Raw genomic sequence first — 23,324 nt, 5'->3', positions numbered from 1 at the left:
TATTAGTATTATAGAATATATTTTTTATACTTTATGTAGTTTTATGTATGTATTATCATTAATTATTTATTTATTTTTCTATTATAATACATATATTGTATATATATTATGTAAGGTTATTTATAGTATAGTTATTATACATGTATTTATATGTGCATAATATAATGTACTTTTTGTGTAAGTATCATAGTTACTTTTTTTTTATTTTCATGTTTATAGTTAAATTCTAATTTTATTTCCAAAATTCTATTTACTAAATATTTCGCTTTTTTACCGTTTGGTTGCCTGGCAGAGATCACTGCTTAGTGATAAGGCCGCCGATTGTACTACATCTTTCTTGTACCATATTTTCTTTTTATTGTTTCCTATTTTTAAGTGATTGTATTACAATAAAGTGTAATAAATAAATAAATAAATATGTACCACGGGCGAAGCCGGGGCGGACCGCTAGTTACAAATAATTGGAATATTTCGATTTGCAACAAATAATGTTAACGATATTTTTTATCAGTTAAATAGCTCTTTTCCTATCTGACGTTCATATAGCTGTTGACTGCCTAGTGTTATGCACAAACACAATTGAGTATTTGAATAAAAAAAAATTATTGATTTTTTTTATGTATTTTGAAACTTTATTATTAATAATATTGATATTTAATACAAATAACTTCAAAAACATTTTTTTCCGTTAATTATAAGCAATTAAAAATTGATGAAATTTAAATTAGAATCACGTGACTACAAACGCGCCATGACTGGTCACCATATAGTTGTGACGTCATAATGTTATAACGTTTACGGCTATTACAATAATATTGATTTATTGCTAAGATACGATTTGTTTGTTGGTTCCGAATTAGTTAGTTAGTTACGAAAATAATATTCTTGATGTTGATATATTTATGATCACCGATTTTTGTCAGGAGTTGCCTGAGTATTTACACTTTTCCTATACGTATTAACGGGGTAAATGTCCAATGTCATTTAGATTTAGGGAGCGAATGTACTCTAATTCGGTTGACGGACGCCCTAAATCTAGGGTTCGATTGGACCACAAATGATTTACCCTTACTAAAAGGCCTAGGCAATATACCGTACCAGCCTATCGGTAAGTCGTTAGTTAATATTGAGGTACAAGGAATTACTGAAAAAGATATAGAAATATTAGTTATTAATGATAACCTCATTAACTATCCAGTGCTTCTAGGGCATTCATTTTCAGAACGGCCGGGTATTAAAATTACTAAAACCGTAGATAAACTGGAGATTTGTAAGACCCAAAACGCTAAAATACACTTGTTATGTAGGGAGCAAACTTATATTAACCCTGAGGCAATACAAACTGTCGCAGTATTAGCAAAACCTGAACTTTCTTGTACTGTATATGTTAGAGGTGGTATGCGGCGGTGTCTTTTGAGGCTGCCTGCGTAATGGCCGGAACGCCGCCATGGGATCTGGACGCCGAGATGCTAGCGGACGTGTATCGCCGCGTCTCGGCGTCTAGGTCACACGGGGTGAATCCTTCCTACGAGGAAGTAGAGGAGTGGAGGGCCGAGGCTGTCGAGCGGCGGTTCCGAGAGTGGGAACGCCGGCTCGAGGAGCCCAGCGCGGGTGAGAGGACGGTTGCGGCCATACGTCCAGTCCTCCAAGAGTGGTGCGACAGGCGGCACGGGGCCATAACCTTCCGCCTTACGCAGATACTGTCCGGGCACGGCTGCTTCGGACGGTACCTGTGTAAAGTCGCGAGGAGGGAGCCCAGCATGGTCTGCCACTGGTGTGCCTGCCCGGAGGACACGGCAGATCACACTCTTGCCGTGTGCCCCGCGTGGGCCGAGCCCCGTGCTCGCTTAGTCGCGATAATCGGGCCGGATCTCTCTCTACCCTCCGTTGTTCGTGCAATGGTGGATGGCGACAGATCCTGGCGTGCGGTGATCGCATTCTCGGAGAGCGTGATCTCGCAGAAAGAGGAGGCAGAGCGGGTGCGCGAGAGGGATCCTCACGCGGACCCGATCCGGCGCAGACGTCTTATTGGGCGTCGTCGCCGTGTTGCGGCCGCTTTACACGGTCGCAACGTGCCTCCTTGACGAAGGGCGCCGGGCGGTGGAACGGGGAATGTAATCCATCGTCCGGTGCGGTGAGGCGACTTGAGACGTGTTCCGCTCATGCCGCCAACGGGAGGGAAGAGCAGGCACCTTTCCTGTTCTTGGCTTGCGCCTGGCCTGGAGATGGGCTGCCGCCGAGGGGGTCGCGGAAGAATTCTAACAAATACCCGCGGCCCCATCATTAAAGCGGCTCGACGGAACACAGTGGGGTTTTAGTCGGTAAGAATCCGACATAACCCACGGCTCCTTCCCCGGGGGCCGTGGGTATCTTTGGAAGATTTCCCCACTATAAAAAAAAAAAAAAAAAAAAAAAAAAAAAAAAAAAAAAAAAGAGGTGGTATGCGGGGACAAAATGGTTCTGAATTCTATTTGTTTCCGGGAGAATATGAATTAAAAGATGGATTAGGCTGTCTTCTTATCTTAAATCCTAGAACTAAGGGTTTAATTCTAGAACGTGAACAGTTGCTGATACGCAGTATGGTAATGAGTAATGATTGTAAATATGTAAATAACGTTAATTTCACTGACAGGAATGATATATCTGAGCCTGTTATAGGGGATAATCTTAGCGAATTAGAAAAACAAATGGTGAAGGACTTGCTCGCAAGATATAGCAGCTGTTTTTCTTCCTGTCTTAAGGATCTCGGATTTACAACTGTATTAGAAATGGATATACAATTAAAGAATGAAGAACCGGTAGTTTACAGGCCTTATAGACTCTCGTATGCAGAAAGAGAAGATGTCAGGCGCATGGTAGCAGAAATGTTAGATTGTGGTATAGTTAAGGAGTCTTCATCACCTTACGCGAGCCCCATTGTATTGGTAAGAAAGAAAAGTGGTGAGAGGCGAATGTGTGTTGACTACAGAGCCTTAAACAGCAGGACTAAGCGAGACCATTATCCTCTCCCTAGGGTAGAAGACCTTCTTGATCAATTAGCGGGCCATAAGATGTTCATATCGCTGGATTTGGCTTCAGGGTACTATCAGATTCCCATCTCGGAGAAGTCTCAAGAGAAGACCGCGTTTGTTACGCCAGATGGACAATATGAATACACCAGAATGCCATTTGGCTTAGCAAACGCTCCTTCGGTTTTCCAAAGAGCCATGCATAAGATTCTTAATAAAGCACGGTTAAGTTATGTAATTGTGTATATGGATGATGTTTTGATACCCGCGCGTTGCTTTGATGAAGCGCTGCAAAGACTAGAAGAAGTTTTGAACTTATTAAAAGAAGGAGGCTTAACACTGAAAATGCAGAAATGTAAATTTATGTTTGATAAATTAGACTTTTTAGGGTTTGAAATAAGTGGTAATGGTATCCAACCAGGCTCTGCGAAAACTGGAGCAGTCTCAAAATTTCCTACTCCCTTAAATCAGCATGACGTTAGACGATTTTTAGGTCTTGCCAGCTTCTTTAGAAGATTTGTCAAGGATTTTGCTCTGATAGTAAAACCATTGACGGGTCTTCTAAAGAAAAATGCGCCTTGGAAATGGGGGGAAGAAGAAGCAACTGCATTTACAGAGATTAAAAAACGATTGACCAGCAGACCAATTCTCGCACTATACGACAAAAATTTAGAAACTCAGTTACACACGGATGCGTGTAGATTCGGCATCGCGGGTATTCTTCTTCAGAAAGACGAGAAAGGTTTATGGAGAGTTGTAGCATACTACAGTCGTCAAACCACGGTAGAAGAGCAGAAACTTCACTCGTTTGAGTTAGAAACTCTAGCTGTGATAGCGTCATTAAACAAGTTTAGGGTCTACTTGTTAGGCCTACGCTTCAAAATACTAACAGATTGTAATTCATTACGCACCACACTTACAAAACGAGATGTGATCCCGAAAATTGCAAGATGGTGGGTGCAGTTACAAGAATATGACTGTGAAATTGAGTATCGACCAGGAGATAAGATGTCACATGTGGATGCCCTGAGTCGAGCTCCATCAGACTCAAAAGTAGACGATTTGCACGTTATTGATATACTTAGTGTTACTGCTGAAGATTGGATTACTACTGTTCAATCTTCAGATGACGATATAAGGCGTATTAAAGAAATATTAAGTGATCCAGAATCCCCCAACATAGTAAGTACATTTCAAAATTACAAATTAAAAAATGGACGTGTATACAGGATCATAGCTGATGATAATATCAAATGGGTAGTGCCTAGAGGCGCACGCTGGCAAATTGTTAAAGCCAATCACGATGACGTAGGCCATTTTGGGTTAGAAAAGACTTTAGATCGTATTCGGGCATTATATTGGTTTCCTAAAATGAGAACCTTTGTCACCAAATATGTTTCAGCATGTTTAGAATGTGCTCACCATAAGATGCCAGGTGGTGCTCGACAAGGTCACCTACATTCCATAGAAAAAGTAGAAATCCCCTTTCACACGGTCCACGTGGACCATGTTGGGCCTTTCATTAAGAGTAAGAAGGGGAACTCATATATCTTAGTAATCATCGATGCCTTTACTAAATTTGTTTCTTTGGCTGCCGTCAAAAGTACCAAAACGTCGGAAACTATAAAAGTAATTAAAAAAAATCTTATTGGGTATTTTGGTACTCCAACACGCCTCATTTCTGATAGAGGTAGCTGTTTTACCAGCAAGAGGTTTAGGAAGTTTATACAGGCCTTAGGCATAAAGCATGTTATGAATGCAGTAGCCACGCCGCGAGCAAATGGTCAAGTAGAAAGGTCAAACCGAACTATATTGGCATCATTGGGAACCATGAACCATGGCAAAGATCCTAGAACATGGGATGATAATCTATCGGATATACAGTTAGGCATCCCGCTGCCAGATGCAACTGCTCTCAAAATTCGCACTAGATCACCTACTTTATATACTTTTGCCGCTTTTCTTTTTCTATTATACCGTTCTTCACTGACCTTCGCTTGCTGTTGCATCAGGCAGCGTGCATCTAATCTAATATCGTCAATCTTACCGTCTACTATTCCATGTCCTACATCCGAAATTACTTCACTTAATATACCTTGCGAAGGATTTGTAACTCTACGCCCAAATAATAATTCACTAGGAGTTTTTTTTGTGACGTCGTGTATTGTCGTATTAATGCCTAACTGTATATCCGATAGATTATCATCCCATGTTCTAGGATCTTTGCCATGGTTCATGGTTCCCAATGATGCCAATATAGTTCGGTTTGACCTTTCTACTTGACCATTTGCTCGCGGCGTGGCTACTGCATTCATAACATGCTTTATGCCTAAGGCCTGTATAAACTTCCTAAACCTCTTGCTGGTAAAACAGCTACCTCTATCAGAAATGAGGCGTGTTGGAGTACCAAAATACCCAATAAGATTTTTTTTTAATTACTTTTATAGTTTCCGACGTTTTGGTACTTTTGACGGCAGCCAAAGAAACAAATTTAGTAAAGGCATCGATGATTACTAAGATATATGAGTTCCCCTTCTTACTCTTAATGAAAGGCCCAACATGGTCCACGTGGACCGTGTGAAAGGGGATTTCTACTTTTTTTATGGAATGTAGGTGACCTTGTCGAGCACCACCTGGCATCTTATGGTGAGCACATTCTAAACATGCTGAAACATATTTGGTGACAAAGGTTCTCATTTTAGGAAACCAATATAATGCCCGAATACGATCTAAAGTCTTTTCTAACCCAAAATGGCCTACGTCATCGTGATTGGCTTTAACAATTTGCCAGCGTGCGCCTCTAGGCACTACCCATTTGATATTATCATCAGCTATGATCCTGTATACACGTCCATTTTTTAATTTGTAATTTTGAAATGTACTTACTATGTTGGGGGATTCTGGATCACTTAATATTTCTTTAATACGCCTTATATCGTCATCTGAAGATTGAACAGTAGTAATCCAATCTTCAGCAGTAACACTAAGTATATCAATAACGTGCAAATCGTCTACTTTTGAGTCTGATGGAGCTCGACTCAGGGCATCCACATGTGACATCTTATCTCCTGGTCGATACTCAATTTCACAGTCATATTCTTGTAACTGCACCCACCATCTTGCAATTTTCGGGATCACATCTCGTTTTGTAAGTGTGGTGCGTAATGAATTACAATCTGTTAGTATTTTGAAGCGTAGGCCTAACAAGTAGACCCTAAACTTGTTTAATGACGCTATCACAGCTAGAGTTTCTAACTCAAACGAGTGAAGTTTCTGCTCTTCTACCGTGGTTTGACGACTGTAGTATGCTACAACTCTCCATAAACCTTTCTCGTCTTTCTGAAGAAGAATACCCGCGATGCCGAATCTACACGCATCCGTGTGTAACTGAGTTTCTAAATTTTTGTCGTATAGTGCGAGAATTGGTCTGCTGGTCAATCGTTTTTTAATCTCTGTAAATGCAGTTGCTTCTTCTTCCCCCCATTTCCAAGGCGCATTTTTCTTTAGAAGACCCGTCAATGGTTTTACTATCAGAGCAAAATCCTTGACAAATCTTCTAAAGAAGCTGGCAAGACCTAAAAATCGTCTAACGTCATGCTGATTTAAGGGAGTAGGAAATTTTGAGACTGCTCCAGTTTTCGCAGAGCCTGGTTGGATACCATTACCACTTATTTCAAACCCTAAAAAGTCTAATTTATCAAACATAAATTTACATTTCTGCATTTTCAGTGTTAAGCCTCCTTCTTTTAATAAGTTCAAAACTTCTTCTAGTCTTTGCAGCGCTTCATCAAAGCAACGCGCGGGTATCAAAACATCATCCATATACACAATTACATAACTTAACCGTGCTTTATTAAGAATCTTATGCATGGCTCTTTGGAAAACCGAAGGAGCGTTTGCTAAGCCAAATGGCATTCTGGTGTATTCATATTGTCCATCTGGCGTAACAAACGCGGTCTTCTCTTGAGACTTCTCCGAGATGGGAATCTGATAGTACCCTGAAGCCAAATCCAGCGATATGAACATCTTATGGCCCGCTAATTGATCAAGAAGGTCTTCTACCCTAGGGAGAGGATAATGGTCTCGCTTAGTCCTGCTGTTTAAGGCTCTGTAGTCAACACACATTCGCCTCTCACCACTTTTCTTTCTTACCAATACAATGGGGCTCGCGTAAGGTGATGAAGACTCCTTAACTATACCACAATCTAACATTTCTGCTACCATGCGCCTGACATCTTCTCTTTCTGCATACGAGAGTCTATAAGGCCTGTAAACTACCGGTTCTTCATTCTTTAATTGTATATCCATTTCTAATACAGTTGTAAATCCGAGATCCTTAAGACAGGAAGAAAAACAGCTGCTATATCTTGCGAGCAAGTCCTTCACCATTTGTTTTTCTAATTCGCTAAGATTATCCCCTATAACAGGCTCAGATATATCATTCCTGTCAGTGAAATTAACGTTATTTACATATTTACAATCATTACTCATTACCATACTGCGTATCAGCAACTGTTCACGTTCTAGAATTAAACCCTTAGTTCTAGGATTTAAGATAAGAAGACAGCCTAATCCATCTTTTAATTCATATTCTCCCGGAAACAAATAGAATTCAGAACCATTTTGTCCCCGCATACCACCTCTAACATATACAGTACAAGAAAGTTCAGGTTTTGCTAATACTGCGACAGTTTGTATTGCCTCAGGGTTAATATAAGTTTGCTCCCTACATAACAAGTGTATTTTAGCGTTTTGGGTCTTACAAATCTCCAGTTTATCTACGGTTTTAGTAATTTTAATACCCGGCCGTTCTGAAAATGAATGCCCTAGAAGCACTGGATAGTTAATGAGGTTATCATTAATAACTAATATTTCTATATCTTTTTCAGTAATTCCTTGTACCTCAATATTAACTAACGACTTACCGATAGGCTGGTACGGTATATTGCCTAGGCCTTTTAGTAAGGGTAAATCATTTGTGGTCCAATCGAACCCTAGATTTAGGGCGTCCGTCAACCGAATTAGAGTACATTCGCTCCCTAAATCTAAATGACATTGGACATTTACCCCGTTAATACGTATAGGAAAAGTGTAAATACTCGCCGATTGTTGACTAGAGATTTTCAACACGGTTTTTTCCTTATCTAGCTTTTGAGCGGGTTCCATTTTAGAACACGCATTAGACAAATGACCTAATAAATTACAACGACTACACTTTAATAACGGTTTATTGCATTTATAGCTGGGGTGACCTACTTCGTTACAATTGAAACAAGTTATCCGACCCGGTTCGAATCTATTCGGCTTATTCAAGACGCTATTTGAATTATTTGGTACCGGCCGTTTATCCCTATCTCGAATTTATCTTTCGGTATCCCTAGAAACGCCTGGTTTAACAGTTTTAAAAAATTTGAGTAACTGTTCAGGTTCAGAAAATTGTGCCGCTTGAGCTCCTAGTCTAATACCCCTATCTTCAATTCCATAAATTAGACAATCAACTGCATTTTTGCCATATATGTTGCAACGGTTTAGTAAGTTAATTTTAGTGTAATAATATAATTCGGGAGATTCACTAAACCGTAGTTTTTTATTCAACATTTCAGTTAATAATTCACCATAATTCTGGGCAGATGGAAAAGTTTCAATTAATTTAACTTTCCATTCCTCCCAAGAATACAGCAAAGTGGGGAGACTTTGGTACCACGTTTTAGCTATTCCCGAGAGTTTAGGCAGAGCGTAGTGCACGACTTGTTTTTCTGACCATTCGTAAATTAATTTACATTCCTCAACCTTCGATAACCACGCATTAACAGTCTGTTCTTTTGCCATTGGATCAAAATCAGGTATTACATTGTGAATAGACGAAAATTTATCACTAGAACTAGATTTCATCGATTTAATCGCATCAACAAATGAATCTATTAAAGTACTAGTTACATCGCTTTTATCACCTTTTTGGGGTCTTGTAATAGAACAGTCCTTACTACGTTTCCTACTTCTACGGTCCCGATCAATATTCATAATTCTGCTATCGTGGCGATTTCGTAGCTGACTGCGGCTACGACTTCGATGTTCACCTGATCGTTGGCTGCGACGTTCAATACTACGCCTAGAACGTCGCTCACCGGGACTCCTTTGGTGGTGCTCAGTGTTAGGGCGGCTCCGGTGACTGGCACTTCGGTTCGGGCTTGGGCGCTGACTGCGGCGGTCTGAGCGCTTTTCACTGCGGCGCTCTCTACTACGCCGGCTTCGCTGTTCATTGCCCTCACGACTGCCGTCTCGGCTGCGTGAAGGAGTCCTTGACCAATCACGGCCCATCACCAATCTTGTTATCGTTATCCCACTTCTGAAGCTGTTGGGTTGTGGAATGAAACGCCTTCTTCACAACTGATATTTTAATATTCCTCCTTGTTACATTCACTTTTTACTATAATATTCGCAATCTTTCACAATCTTAAATAATAGATTTAAATAACCCTAAAACAAGCATGAGGCACGGCTAAGGCACTGACTTGTTGACCGCACTGGTCGGCTGTTCAGGATCAATTGCTAGCTGATCGTTTCTTCAAAAAATGTGAGCGATCGACTGACAACTAACCGACTGGAGGGGAGGTTAAGTTGTCAGGCGGTAGATTATAAATAACAGAAAACCTTGTCTATGGAAAATAATGTACTATGTATGATTTTAAGATTTGTAACAGTCGGAGACGGTCAATAGCGCGGATGTAAAACGACTCTAAGCACGAGTTCCGGGAGGTGGCAGCACAGTGAAGTTGGCGGCTTACTTCATGTTTGTACCGGGTCGAGCCCGTGAAGGCTCGCCCTCGGGACGGCACTTTACATTCGAACATCGAAGAGTTCGGACCTTCCACTACTAGGAACTGTTAACCTTTTCTTTGCTAGTGTTTAATTTAAATGTGTAACGTAACGGTTATTAAGTGATTGTATTTAAAGTGATTGTATTAAAACTGACATGATTAAAAAGAGCAACTATGGAGTTTCTTGCCGGTTCTTCTCTGTAGATACTGCTTTCCGAATCGGTGGTAAATAAAGAAATGATTGAGTTTGAGGTGTTTCTTTGCTCGATTACCCAACGCAACGCCCACAGCTTGAAAATAGATTCACATTCTACACCTTGCTCCGACATCAGAATTGGGATCAAATCGAGCAAATGAGAAAACACGTGGCGATAACCTCGATACGATATACGATAACCTGATTGAAAGTCAAAGCGCCGCAACCACGTGGCACTTCGATCCAGTTTCAACGGGAAGAAGCATCCTACAGATCTACGAGCATACGTGTCACTGAGCAGCCGGTGACAAAGGGAGAGCTCGTTATGTGCGGGCAGGGTGGCAACTTCGCCTCGCGCTGCGCGGATGCCACTGCCGCTCGAATCACCGCGTAAGAAGCCGTATCATCGCGAGCAGCGCCGTGTCATCATGTCATGCACCGTGCCATCGCGTCGAGCGTCCGGCTTCGAGCATCATGCGTCGAGCGTCGAGCATCATGCGTCGAGCGTCGAGCGTCATACGTGGCGCCATGTGGTGCATTACGCATCCATACTGAGCGCCGCGGCACCAAGCTGGGCTCCGCGACACCACGCCAGGCGTTGCACATCCATGCCAGGCACCGCAATACCATGCCGGGCGTCGCGCTACCATCACTACCATCAACACTTCGGGCCTGAGATCACCGGAACCAGAGCGACGTGTCGTGCAACTATCCTTCAATCTCATACAAAACCGGTCAGTAGATAACATTCCACTTTGAGTGTACAGTAAGATAAAGAAAGTAGGTTTTCAAAATGTAGTAACTTCAAGTAACTTATTCAAAAGAAAAAGAAATTTATTGCCAAAAACATTAGTTACAAAATTTATTTTAAATTAATTGAGGAAAATGGTCACAGCCGCGGCAAAATGTTGCACAAAAACAGTGCTGATTTACAGGTTGTACCGAATGTAACGATTAGATTTTGTTAAAAGTTGTAGCCTACAAGACCAGTGTATAGTTAAATCGTATTGCATTACATTTAACTCAACTTATTTACGCAGTGTTGTTATTATTAGGTCGTGCGATATTGCTTTACGGTTTTGTAGTTAGTTAAAACTTATTCCATTACATTCAGCCCATCTTAGTTACGCAGTGATAAATTAACAGTACCTATTTCACTTATTCAGGGACGGGTTCACTTTAGTAGGTAATTCACGTAATTTTAAAAAAATACTTTGTGGCGTAAGCACTGCCATCAAGATAAATTAAGTAACGAATTGCTTTAATGTTTGTTATTTTGTGAGCTAACACTAACAAAGAAAGCACATTAATTGGTACACTGCATCCAGATCCTTCAATCGAACGTAAACAATAAACATTCACTTGTCCGTGTATCAGAACAAAAACAGTATGCGAATTACTTTTTCTTAACTACCCGCGTTAGTTTCTTGACTACCCGCATTAATTTCTTAAACTACCTGCGTTAGTTTTTATTTAGGCTATAACCCTTGACAAATAGCAATTAATTGCTACACAAAGACAGCCTTATTGCTATTCGATTAAAAACGAAAAGTAATGCCTTAACTAGTGCATTAGAGGTTTAAAAAAAACTTTTCGTAGGTTTTATTTAAGGTGATATTTGAGGTAATTTCTTAAAATAAAGTTGTGAACAATTCACAGTATACAGTTTTACGATATGAAGTTTTATGAAATGTTGCAGATTTAGTTTTATCAAATAAAAGGTAAATCGAGGCATTTAGTTTTGAATTTTTACAGAGAATTTATTAGGTCCTTATTTAGGCAGTTCATAATACAATGTCACAGATAATTAGCGTGTGTTCAAATAAACATCTGGCGTAAGATAAATCTTATAATTGGATCTACATTTGGTTTTAGTACATTAGATTGCTTTAAAATTAAGAACTCTTAACTATCCCATCAACGTTAGGGTACGTTAAATGTTAAGATATTAAGACGGTTAAAAAAAAAAGAAAATGAAAATAATCTTAAGGTTAATAGCGCCTTTACAGTTTACATACTATCGTCAGACAATGTCTGTTTAATTGAATAGAGAAAAGAAAAACCCATCCAGGTTTTCTGAAGGTTTTTGAAGTGAAACTTCTTTATCGGGGTTGAAAAAAAAAATTAGTGTAACATTTTTTTCGTTACGCGTGACATTTTTCCGTTACGCACCATTTTTTTTCTTATCCCTATCACGCGTGATTCGACATATTTCTGTAAAGTTGCATATAGTAAATTATTTTTTGAAAAATAAGGTCATAAAGAAGTTTCATTTCTTACGTGTGTACACGTACGCGTAGTACACGCACACATTTTTTTTTGTTTTTTTTAGCTTCAAATAAATCCTAAACGTGGAGTATTCGATAGTACCTAATCGATTTACATTGTGTGCATTTAATGTAATTTCTTGATAATAGTTTTTGTGACTAGCTGCAGTTTGACATCAACTGAATACATCAATTAGGTAGTTGTACAGTAGTTGTTGAGCAGTTCATTCTTATTACGTTGAAACTAAAATTTAGCTCAGCCCTTTTGCCGTTCGATATTAGATTCACAGATGAGTTTAAGCCTACACTTATTAATTGTTTTAAGTTGAGTTTTCAAAAGTAAATATACCGTTAAGAAATTTAGCCACATGTAAATTTGCCGATAAAAAAAAAAAGTTTTGAAGTGTTTCTCTAGTTTTTTTTTGTAGGCAGATATTATGTTATCACATGATTACTTTAAATTCAAGTTGGTAAATATTCAGTTGAGAATAAGCTTTCACCACTTTTTGAGTGTTTTCTGCGGTTCAGTTACGAATTATTCGTTTTAAACTTTTTAAGATGTTATTTTTGTGCTGTTGTCACATTTGTTTTAGGTTTAAGGCATCACGGGAAAACTGACGGTTCGATTTCGATGAAACTTGGTATAATTATACCTTATTATCCTGGGCGTAAAATAGGATACTTTTTATCCTGGAAAAATACGTAGAAAAAAAATTAATCTTAATTCTTCAGTTTTATCCATAGACGTTGTTCTGTAGAGTGTAGAACCGCGAACACACGTTCCGTATTATTATAGGCCTAGCCGTATTTGGGTCCAATAGATATTTATAAGATGTCATTGTCAGAGTTACTCAAAATGGAGAAATAAATCATTTATTTTATACTCTTTATTGTGCTGCCAAAATACATAAAATACAAACAAAACTTATTCTAAGAGAAAAACAGCACAGAAGGCGGCCTTATCACTTAAGAGTGATAAGGCCATCATCCACGCGAAGACCGACATCCGCGCGGACGGAGTCGCGGGCGGAAGCTAGTTTTATATAAATGGGTTTAGTTCTGAAAAGAACTTTTTAAATCGGTTTAGTTACTTACTAAACGAATTATTATCAAGCGTAAATTCCGCACACGTCCATCACGTAGGGAGCCGACCGCGCGAGTAAGCCGCGCGGCAAGTTTATTTCGTGATCTTAACCCCCCTCCCGTACCCCTGCCCGAGTGACGCCTACAACGCATAGCTAGCCGAATACAGTTTATTTTTTAATTTTTTTTTAACTCGTGATATCTTTTGAATGGATTGTCAGAATCGAATAATTCAAAAAGTAATATAAAGATATTGAAGCAGTCTTAAATAATACATCGTTTATTTTGATAAGGGTTAATACCAAGGTACAAATAAAGAGCTTTTTGTAGCGGTGGTATTTTAATTTCTTTTTTTCAATAAAAAAACGCTTATTGTGACATGACTGTAATAGTTAGAGATATGCTGCCGCTGATTTTTTGTAGATAATGGTGTGTTCTAAAAAAATGTAGTATATCATTTTGTTCTATCATCAATAGTTTTCGCAGCGCACGCGATGTAAGGTAGTTTTTTGATATTTTTTTCACACCTTGGATTACGTTATCGTAATTTTAGTAAGGATGCCTATTTTTTTTGAAAATGAAATATAGCCTATGTCACTCAGAAATGATGTAGCTTTCCAACAGTGAAAGAATTTTTCAAATCTGCCAAGTAGTTTCGGAGCCTATTCAATTCATACAAACAAACAAACAAACAAAAAATCAAACCTTTCCTCTTTATAATATTTGTATAGATTTATGATAATTTTTATTCACAAGTAATCAATGCATTCGATTCTAGATGTCAGATTTCGATTTTTAGAGTAAAGTCTCTGGTATTTAAAAAGAGAAAAGGTTTATTGACACAAAATTGTAGCGACGTCAGTTCTTTAAATCAGAAATTGTTTATTATGTTTAGAATGGTTTATCAGTCAAATCAAATCTTTAAATAATTACTTGTATCGGTCATTATTATTATAAATATGTAATCGTAATTGAAAAAAGTTCTGCAAATGTGCAATTCTAACAAAACGAAATAACATATTATTCTATGTCGCCGTTACTAGGTTACGTTGTTGAATTTTGTTGAACTGTCAAATGTTGCCTATTAAAATGGCTCTACATTAACTTGTGATTGAAGAGCAAACAAAATATTGATGTGTTTAAAGCTTAGATTATGTATTAGCGCGCGCATTGCTCTGTGTCCATTTTACCGAGTGTGTGTCCCACAATCACGTGATCACGTAAAAAATAATTCAACGATTTTGCTAATTTTTTCCTTAAAATTCATGTTTCCTTCTCTCGCTTCGCGCAGCCGGCAAATAGCGCTTCGCTAATGTGAGCATTTTGTCTATGAAAACATAATCTTAAACGATAGTTCATGAGCGGGCGGAAAAGTTGGGCGGGTTGCTTGTTAGGAGAGTGTACACATAGAGTTTTAAGAATTCATCTATTTGAAAAAAAAAGCTGCGTCTGGAATAACTTTTTAAGTACGGTAGGATGTGGTAGAAAATTTGTTAGGATTTGGTAGAAATATAATATGATGGGAAGGATAGGAAGGATAGGAAATGGGAGGTTTTGGTAGAAAAACTTCGGATTTAGTAAAGAATTGGTAGAAATTATTAGTAAAATGGTAGAATTTAGTAGAAAATACGTCGGATTTGGTAGAAAATAGTAGAAAAATTGATAAAATTTGGTAGAAAATGGAAAATGGTAGGTTAGATAAATTAATAGATCAACAACAGTTTTATTCATTATAGATATAGAATGCCTGTGGCCAGTGTTACGTGGCATAAGCTGGTAAGTACGGTAGGCGGTACAAAAGAAATATCAGAGAAACGATCAGTGCGCTCGCAAGTTCGTCACTGTTCATACCGCGCTCTATACAAACAAATAGTATAGTGGTCACAAATATAGTTTGATATGTTGCAATGTGTTTATTGTAACCAAATAAATAACGTGTGTGTATTATATGTGTCTATGCGAGCTGTGTGTGTGTGCGCACCTTGCCGCGCGGCAGCTTGAGGTGCACGAGCTGTGTGTGAGTGCGGAGGGCGGTGCGCTGGGAGAAGGCCCTGCCGCAGTCGGTGCAAGCGAACGGCTTCTCGCCGGTGTGCGTGCGCGCGTGGTTGATCAGCGTGCTGCGTGCCTGTGGAGGAAATTAACTATATGTGATGTGATATAGATTAGCAGAGATATTTTATAGATAGATCATTTATAGATATTTTATAGAGATATATTAGTAGAGATATTTTCAAACATTAAATGTACGAACAAAACCTAGCCGAATAGAGTCTTATTGTAAAAGTACTAAGCTCATCATATACATTTGATAGAAATAATAAGCTGTATTTTGTATTTTACGCAAGAAAAATTGTTTAGTTTTTAGCATTATTATTTGTACTCGCAATAATTATTAGTGTGTAGTGTCTACCTGTTTCTTACCTAATAAAAGTTCGTATATTACTTCATTTTTAATCAATCGAATTCAGAATAAAATCGAGTAATTTAATCACCTATTTTAATATTAAAATAACAATTTCCATATTGTAACTATCCAAAAATATTGAAGCTGGCGATCGATAATTAATATCGGCCTCGAATAGAATAGCATTTGTTGCTGCATTGTTAGAATGAATTTATCTAACAATGTCTACGCAATTTCGGTCAATTTTTGTACTGATATAGATTAGGGTTTCGTTAAGTTTTCTGCATAGGTACAAAAGCTAAGCCATTTCAGTTTCCATTTTCACTTCAATGGAAATTAAATGACCTGATCAAAGATTACAATTCCTTAAAAATTTCCTTGTAAAGCACTTGAATGATTTGAATGCTATAAATGTAAATATTAAACTTTATGCATATTATATGCGTATGTATTCGCTTCGAATGGTGACGGAAGCCTACGTTTTTATTTTTGCGATTACGTTTAAAATAATGTTTTAACTGCCTATACATAATAATGTTTTTATAGACAATATTAAATACAGATGCTCTTTACTTGCGAATAAACAAAAATATCTCTACTAATATATCTCTATAAAATATCTATAAATGATCTATCTATAAAATATCTCTGCTAATCTATATCACATCACATATAGTTAATTTCCTCCACAGGCACGCAGCACGCTGATCAACCACGCGCGCACGCACACCGGCGAGAAGCCGTTCGCTTGCACCGACTGCGGCAGGGCCTTCTCCCAGCGCACCGCCCTCCGCACTCACACACAGCTCGTGCACCTCAAGCTGCCGCGCGGCAAGGTGCGCACACACACACAGCTCGCATAGACACATATAATACACACACGTTATTTATTTGGTTACAATAAACACATTGCAACATATCAAACTATATTTGTGACCACTATACTATTTGTTTGTATAGAGCGCGGTATGAACAGTGACGAACTTGCGAGCGCACTGATCGTTTCTCTGATATTTCTTTTGTACCGCCTACCGTACTTACCAGCTTATGCCACGTAACACTGGCCACAGGCATTCTATAATGAATAAAACTGTTGTTGATCTATTAATTTATCTAACCTACCATTTTCCATTTTCTACCAAATTTTATCAATCCTTCGATGAACTACATTACCATCACAATATTATTTCACGCAACACACATTTACTTCACAACGTACGAGACAACACAACTATCAGTATGCTACAACTCTACTCAACTAGAACTCTACTGAACTATACCTCCCAAATCTATCATTGTGCTAGCCTGTGCAGCTTGCTCAAATGTTAACAGCAGTTTTATTTTGTTGTTATGATCATTGACAAACAAATGTGACAACAGCACAAAAATAACATCTTAAAAAGTTTAAAACGAATAATTCGTAACTGAACCGCAGAAAACACTCAAAAAGTGGTGAAAGCTTATTCTCAACTGAATATTTACCAACTTGAATTTAAAGTAATCATGTGATAACATAATATCTGCCTACAAAAAAAAAACTAGAGAAACACTTCAAAACTTTTTCTTTTTATCGGCAAATTTACATGTGGCTAAATTTCTTAACGGTATATTTACTTTTGAAAACTCAACTTAAAACAATTAATAAGTGTAGGCTTAAACTCATCTGTGAATCTAATATCGAACGGCAAAAGGGCTGAGCTAAATTTTAGCTTCAACGTAATAAGAATGAACTGCTCAACAACTACTGTACAACTACCTAATTGATGTATTCAGTTGATGTCAAACTGCAGCTAGTCACAAAAACTATTATCAAGAAATTACATTAAATGCACACAATGTAAATCGATTAGGTACTATCGAATACTCCACGTTTAGGACTTATTTGAAGCTAAAAAAAGAAAAAATATGTGCGTGTACTACGCACGAAATGAAACTTCTTTATGACCTTATTTTTTCAAAAAAAATAATTTACTATATGCAACTTTACAGAAATATGTCGAATCACGCGTGATAGGGATAAGAAAAAAAATGGTGCGTAACGGAAAAATGTCACGCTAAATTTTTTTTCAACCCCGATAAAGAAGTTTCACTTCAAAAACCTTCAGAAAACCTGGATGGGTTTTTCTTTTCTCTATGCAATTAAACAGACATTATCTGACGATAGTATGTAAACTGTAAAGGCGCTATTAACCTTAAGATTATTTTCAACAGTCTTAAATCTTAATATCTTTACATTGAACGGACCCAAACGTCGATGAGATAGTTAAAATAATTTTAAAGCAATCAAGTTACGTACTCAAACTAAATCTAGACCCGTATTCCAATCATAACATTTATCTTAGGCCAGCTGTTTATTTGAACACGCTAATTATCTGCGACATTGTATTATGAACTGCCTAAATAAGGACCTAATAAATTCTCCCAAGTAAAAATTCAAAACTAAATGCCTCGATTTACCTTTTATTCGATCAAAGTAAATCTGTAACATTTCATAAAACTTCATATCGTAAAACTGTATACTGTGAATTGTTCACAACTTTATTTTAAGAAATTACCTCAAATATCACCTTAAATAAAACCTACGAAAAGTTTTTTTTTTAAACCTCTAATGCACTAGTTAAGGCATTACTTTTCGTTTTTAATCGAATAGCAATAAGGCTGTCTTTGTGTAGCAATTAATTGTTATTTGTCAAGGGTTATAGCCTAAATAAAAACTAACGCAGGTAGTTTAAGAAATTAATGCGGGTAGTCAAGAAACTAACGCGGGTAGTTAAGAAACTAATTTGAAAGTAATTCGCATACTGTTTTTGTTCTGATACACGGACAAGTGAATGTTTATTGTTTACGTTCGATTGAAGGATCTGGATGCAGTGTACCAATTAATGTGCTTTCTTTGTTAGTGTTAGCTCACAAAATAACAAACATTAAAGCAATTCGTTACTTAATTTATCTTGATGGCAGTGCTTACGCCACAAAGTATTTTTTAAAATTACGTGAATTACCTACTAAAGTGAACCCGTCCCTGAATAAGTGAAATAGGTACTGTTAATTTATCACTGCGTAACTAAGATGGGCTGAATGTAATGGAATAAGTTTTAACTAACTACAAAACCGTAAAGCAATATCGCACGACCTAATAACAACAACACTGCGTAAATAAGTTGAGTTAAATGTAATGCAATACGATTTAACTATACACTGGTCTGTAGGCTACAACTTTTAACAAAATCTAATCGTTACATTCGGTACAACCTGTAAATCAGCACTGTTTTTAACCGACTTCAAAAAAAAGGAGGAGGTTATCAATTCGGCCGGTATGTTTTTTTTTTTTTTTTTTATGTATGTACACCGATTACTCAGAGGTTTCTGAACCGATTTACGTGATTCTTTTTTTGTTCGATGCGGGATGGTGTCGAATTGGTCCCATAAAAATTTTATTCGGATAGGCCCCGTAGTTTTATTTTATGAGCATTTTTGTCTGTATTTGTAAATGTTGCAAGTGCAAGTTTGAAGTCGGTTGTTTTTAACGCAGTTATTGACTTGTTGTGCAGCATTTTGCCGCGGCTGTGACCATTTTCCTCAATTAATTTAAAATAAATTTTGTAACTAATGTTTTTGGCAATAAATTTCTTTTTCTTTCGAATAAGTTACTTGAAGTTACTACATTTTGAAAACCTACTTTCTTTATCTTACTGTACACTCAAAGTGGAATGTTATCTACTGACCGGTTTTGTATGAGATTGAAGGATAGTTGCACGACACGTCGACACGTCGCTCTGGTTCCGGTGATCTCAGGCTCGACGTGTTGATGGTAGTGATGGTAGCGCGACGCCCGGCGTGATATTGCGGTGCCTGGCGTGGATGCGCAACGCCTGGCGTGGTGTCGCGGAGCCCAGCTTGGTGCCGCGGCGCACAGTATGGATGCAGCACCACATGGCGCCACGCATGACGCTCGACGCTCGACGCATGATGCTCGACGCATGATGCTCGACGATCGACGCATGATGCTCGAAGCCGGACGCTCGACGCAATGGCACGGTGCACGACATGATGACACGGCGCTGCTCTCGATGATACGGCTTCCGACGCGGTGATGCGAGCGGCAGTGTCATCCGTGCAGCGCGAGGCGAAGTTGCCACCCTGCCCGCACATAACGAGCTCTCCCTTTGTCTCCGGCTGCTCAGTGACACGTATGCTCGTAGATCTGTAGGATGCTTCTTCCCGTTGAAACTGGATCGAAGTGCCACGTGGTTGCGGCGCTTTGACTTTTAATCAGGTTATCGTATATCGTATCGAGGTTATCGCCACGTGTTTTCTCATTTGCTCGATTTGATCCCAATTCTGATGTCGGAGCAAGGTGTAGATTGTGAATCTATTTTCAAGCTGTGGGCGTTGCGTTGGGTAATCGAGCAAAGAAACACCTCAAACTCAATCATTTCTTTATTTACCACCGATTCGGAAAGCAGTATCTACAGAGAAGAACCGGCAAGAAACTCCATAGTTGCTCTTTTAATCATGTCAGTTTTACAATACAGTCATTTTAAATACAATCACTTTAAATACAATCAATTTTAATAACCGTTACGTTACACATTTAAATTAAACACTAGCAGAGAAATGGTTAACAGTTCCTAGTAGTGGAAGATCCGAACTCTTCGATGTTCGAATGTGAAGTGCCGTCCCGAGGGCGAGCCTTCACGGGCTCGACCCGGTACAAGCATGAAGTAAGCCGCCAACTTCACTGTGCTGCCACCTCCCTGGAACTCGTGCTTAGAGTCGTTTTACATCCGCGCTATTGACCGTCTCCGACACGGCCATCCTGCGCTGAACACGTCCTCGTGTTTGTGGGTGCTGTAACACAGAAAACATCTCGCACAGTACATGCTCTTCGGCCAATCCTGACAAATTTTTACAATTAAACTCTGATATTTAATTTTTAGGCTTTTAAACCACAAAACTGAAAAACTAAATCCTTATGATCACTTAGTTGTCCGTAAGTCTATCAGTCTATCTATCAAGACCTTTGAAATTCATATCGCATACCATCGTCCCGTTAAGCTTTGAAAAGTTATAACAGTCGATCAAAAGATAGCAGTTTTCGACATTCGCAGCGGACACATGGAATCGATACCTTCAGGATATTTCTTGTGAACACAGAATCATGAAATTTGTACAAGAAACGTCTTATAGCAAAGAATCTCATAAAACAAAATTTAAGTTCATATGAAAACACTAAACAGGTTTTTTTCTTAATTTGAATATCCTAAAATAATTTCCAACTTCAACCCTTTGAAATTAACCATTTTGATTAAAATAATGAAACATTGAATTCTGATCATTTCAATTAAATTTATGAACTACTACTAAAAGAAAATAACGCATAAGCGACCAAACACCACTTTCACTGCTATTGTCATCAGAAGATCATTATTAAAGTATCACAAAAAAACTAGAGCATGAATCTTATCCGAGGCCTGTGGCTTTTCACTAAGCCCATCATCACACACGCATTCCACCGAATGCCAACTCTGGCTTTTCACTAAGCCCATCATCACACACGCATTCCACCGAATGCCAACTATGGCTTTTCACTAAGCCCAACAACACACACGCATTCCTCCGAATGCAAACTCTGGCTTTTCACTAAGCCCCACAACAAACCTCATGTTTGTTCCACACGCATTCCTCCGAATGCCTACGGCCACGGTAGAAGAGCAGAAACTTCACTCGTTTGAGTTAGAAACTCTAGCTGTGATAGCGTCATTAAACAAGTTTAGGGTCTACTTGTTAGGCCTACGCTTCAAAATACTAACAGATTGTAATTCATTACGCACCACACTTACAAAACGAGATGTGATCCCGAAAATTGCAAGATGGTGGGTGCAGTTACAAGAATATGACTGTGAAATTGAGTATCGACCAGGAGATAAGATGTCACATGTGGATGCCCTGAGTCGAGCTCCATCAGACTCAAAAGTAGACGATTTGCACGTTATTGATATACTTAGTGTTACTGCTGAAGATTGGATTACTACTGTTCAATCTTCAGATGACGATATAAGGCGTATTAAAGAAATATTAAGTGATCCAGAATCCCCCAACATAAGTACATTTCAAAATTACAAATTAAAAAATGGACGTGTATACAGGATCATAGCTGATGATAATATCAAATGGGTAGTGCCTAGAGGCGCACGCTGGCAAATTGTTAAAGCCAATCACGATGACGTAGGCCATTTTGGGTTAGAAAAGACTTTAGATCGTATTCGGGCATTATATTGGTTTCCTAAAATGAGAACCTTTGTCACCAAATATGTTTCAGCATGTTTAGAATGTGCTCACCATAAGATGCCAGGTGGTGCTCGACAAGGTCACCTACATTCCATAGAAAAAGTAGAAATCCCCTTTCACACGGTCCACGTGGACCATGTTGGGCCTTTCATTAAGAGTAAGAAGGGGAACTCATATATCTTAGTAATCATCGATGCCTTTACTAAATTTGTTTCTTTGGCTGCCGTCAAAAGTACCAAAACGTCGGAAACTATAAAAGTAATTAAAAAAAATCTTATTGGGTATTTTGGTACTCCAACACGCCTCATTTCTGATAGAGGTAGCTGTTTTACCAGCAAGAGGTTTAGGAAGTTTATACAGGCCTTAGGCATAAAGCATGTTATGAATGCAGTAGCCACGCCGCGAGCAAATGGTCAAGTAGAAAGGTCAAACCGAACTATATTGGCATCATTGGGAACCATGAACCATGGCAAAGATCCTAGAACATGGGATGATAATCTATCGGATATACAGTTAGGCATCCCGCTGCCAGATGCAACTGCTCTCAAAATTCGCACTAGATCACCTACTTTATATACTTTTGCCGCTTTTCTTTTTCTATTATACCGTTCTTCACTGACCTTCGCTTGCTGTTGCATCAGGCAGCGTGCATCTAATCTAATATCGTCAATCTTACCGTCTACTATTCCATGTCCTACATCCGAAATTACTTCACTTAATATACCTTGCGAAGGATTTGTAACTCTACGCCCAAATAATAATTCACTAGGAGTTTTTTTTGTGACGTCGTGTATTGTCGTATTAATGCCTAACTGTATATCCGATAGATTATCATCCCATGTTCTAGGATCTTTGCCATGGTTCATGGTTCCCAATGATGCCAATATAGTTCGGTTTGACCTTTCTACTTGACCATTTGCTCGCGGCGTGGCTACTGCATCTTTGCAGCGCTTCATCAAAGCAACGCGCGGGTATCAAAACATCATCCATATACACAATTACATAACTTAACCGTGCTTTATTAAGAATCTTATGCATGGCTCTTTGGAAAACCGAAGGAGCGTTTGCTAAGCCAAATGGCATTCTGGTGTATTCATATTGTCCATCTGGCGGAACAAACGCGGTCTTCTCTTGAGACTTCTCCGAGATGGGAATCTGATAGTACCCTGAAGCCAAATCCAGCGATATGAACATCTTATGGCCCGCTAATTGATCAAGAAGGTCTTCTACCCTAGGGAGAGGATAATGGTCTCGCTT

The 23,324-nt window shown here is 38.6% G+C and overlaps 1 protein-coding gene across 1 annotated transcript; it reads left to right on the top strand.

Annotated features, from left to right (window-relative positions):
- The first annotated feature begins 1,430 nt into the window (after nt 1–1,430).
- LOC149895196 (uncharacterized) lies at nt 1,431–2,084 on the top strand. Its single transcript, XM_090119182.1, has one exon. The coding sequence runs from the start codon at nt 1,431–1,433 to the stop codon at nt 2,082–2,084; it is 654 nt and encodes a 217-aa protein (XP_089975308.1).
- Nucleotides 2,085–23,324: the final 21,240 nt, after the last annotated feature.

Source organism: Colias eurytheme, chromosome 32, assembly GCF_061535395.1.
Source record: "Colias eurytheme isolate Ceu_HAF_F1 chromosome 32, ilColEury1 Martin Lab GWU primary, whole genome shotgun sequence".
NCBI lineage: Eukaryota > Metazoa > Arthropoda > Insecta > Lepidoptera > Pieridae > Colias > Colias eurytheme.
This window is presented reverse-complemented; position numbering and strand designations above follow the sequence as displayed.

Coding starts and splice junctions, on each gene's coding strand:
- LOC149895196 (XM_090119182.1), top strand. CDS start 1,431: ATGGCCGGAACGCCGCCATGGGATCTGGACGCCGAGATGCTAGCGGAC.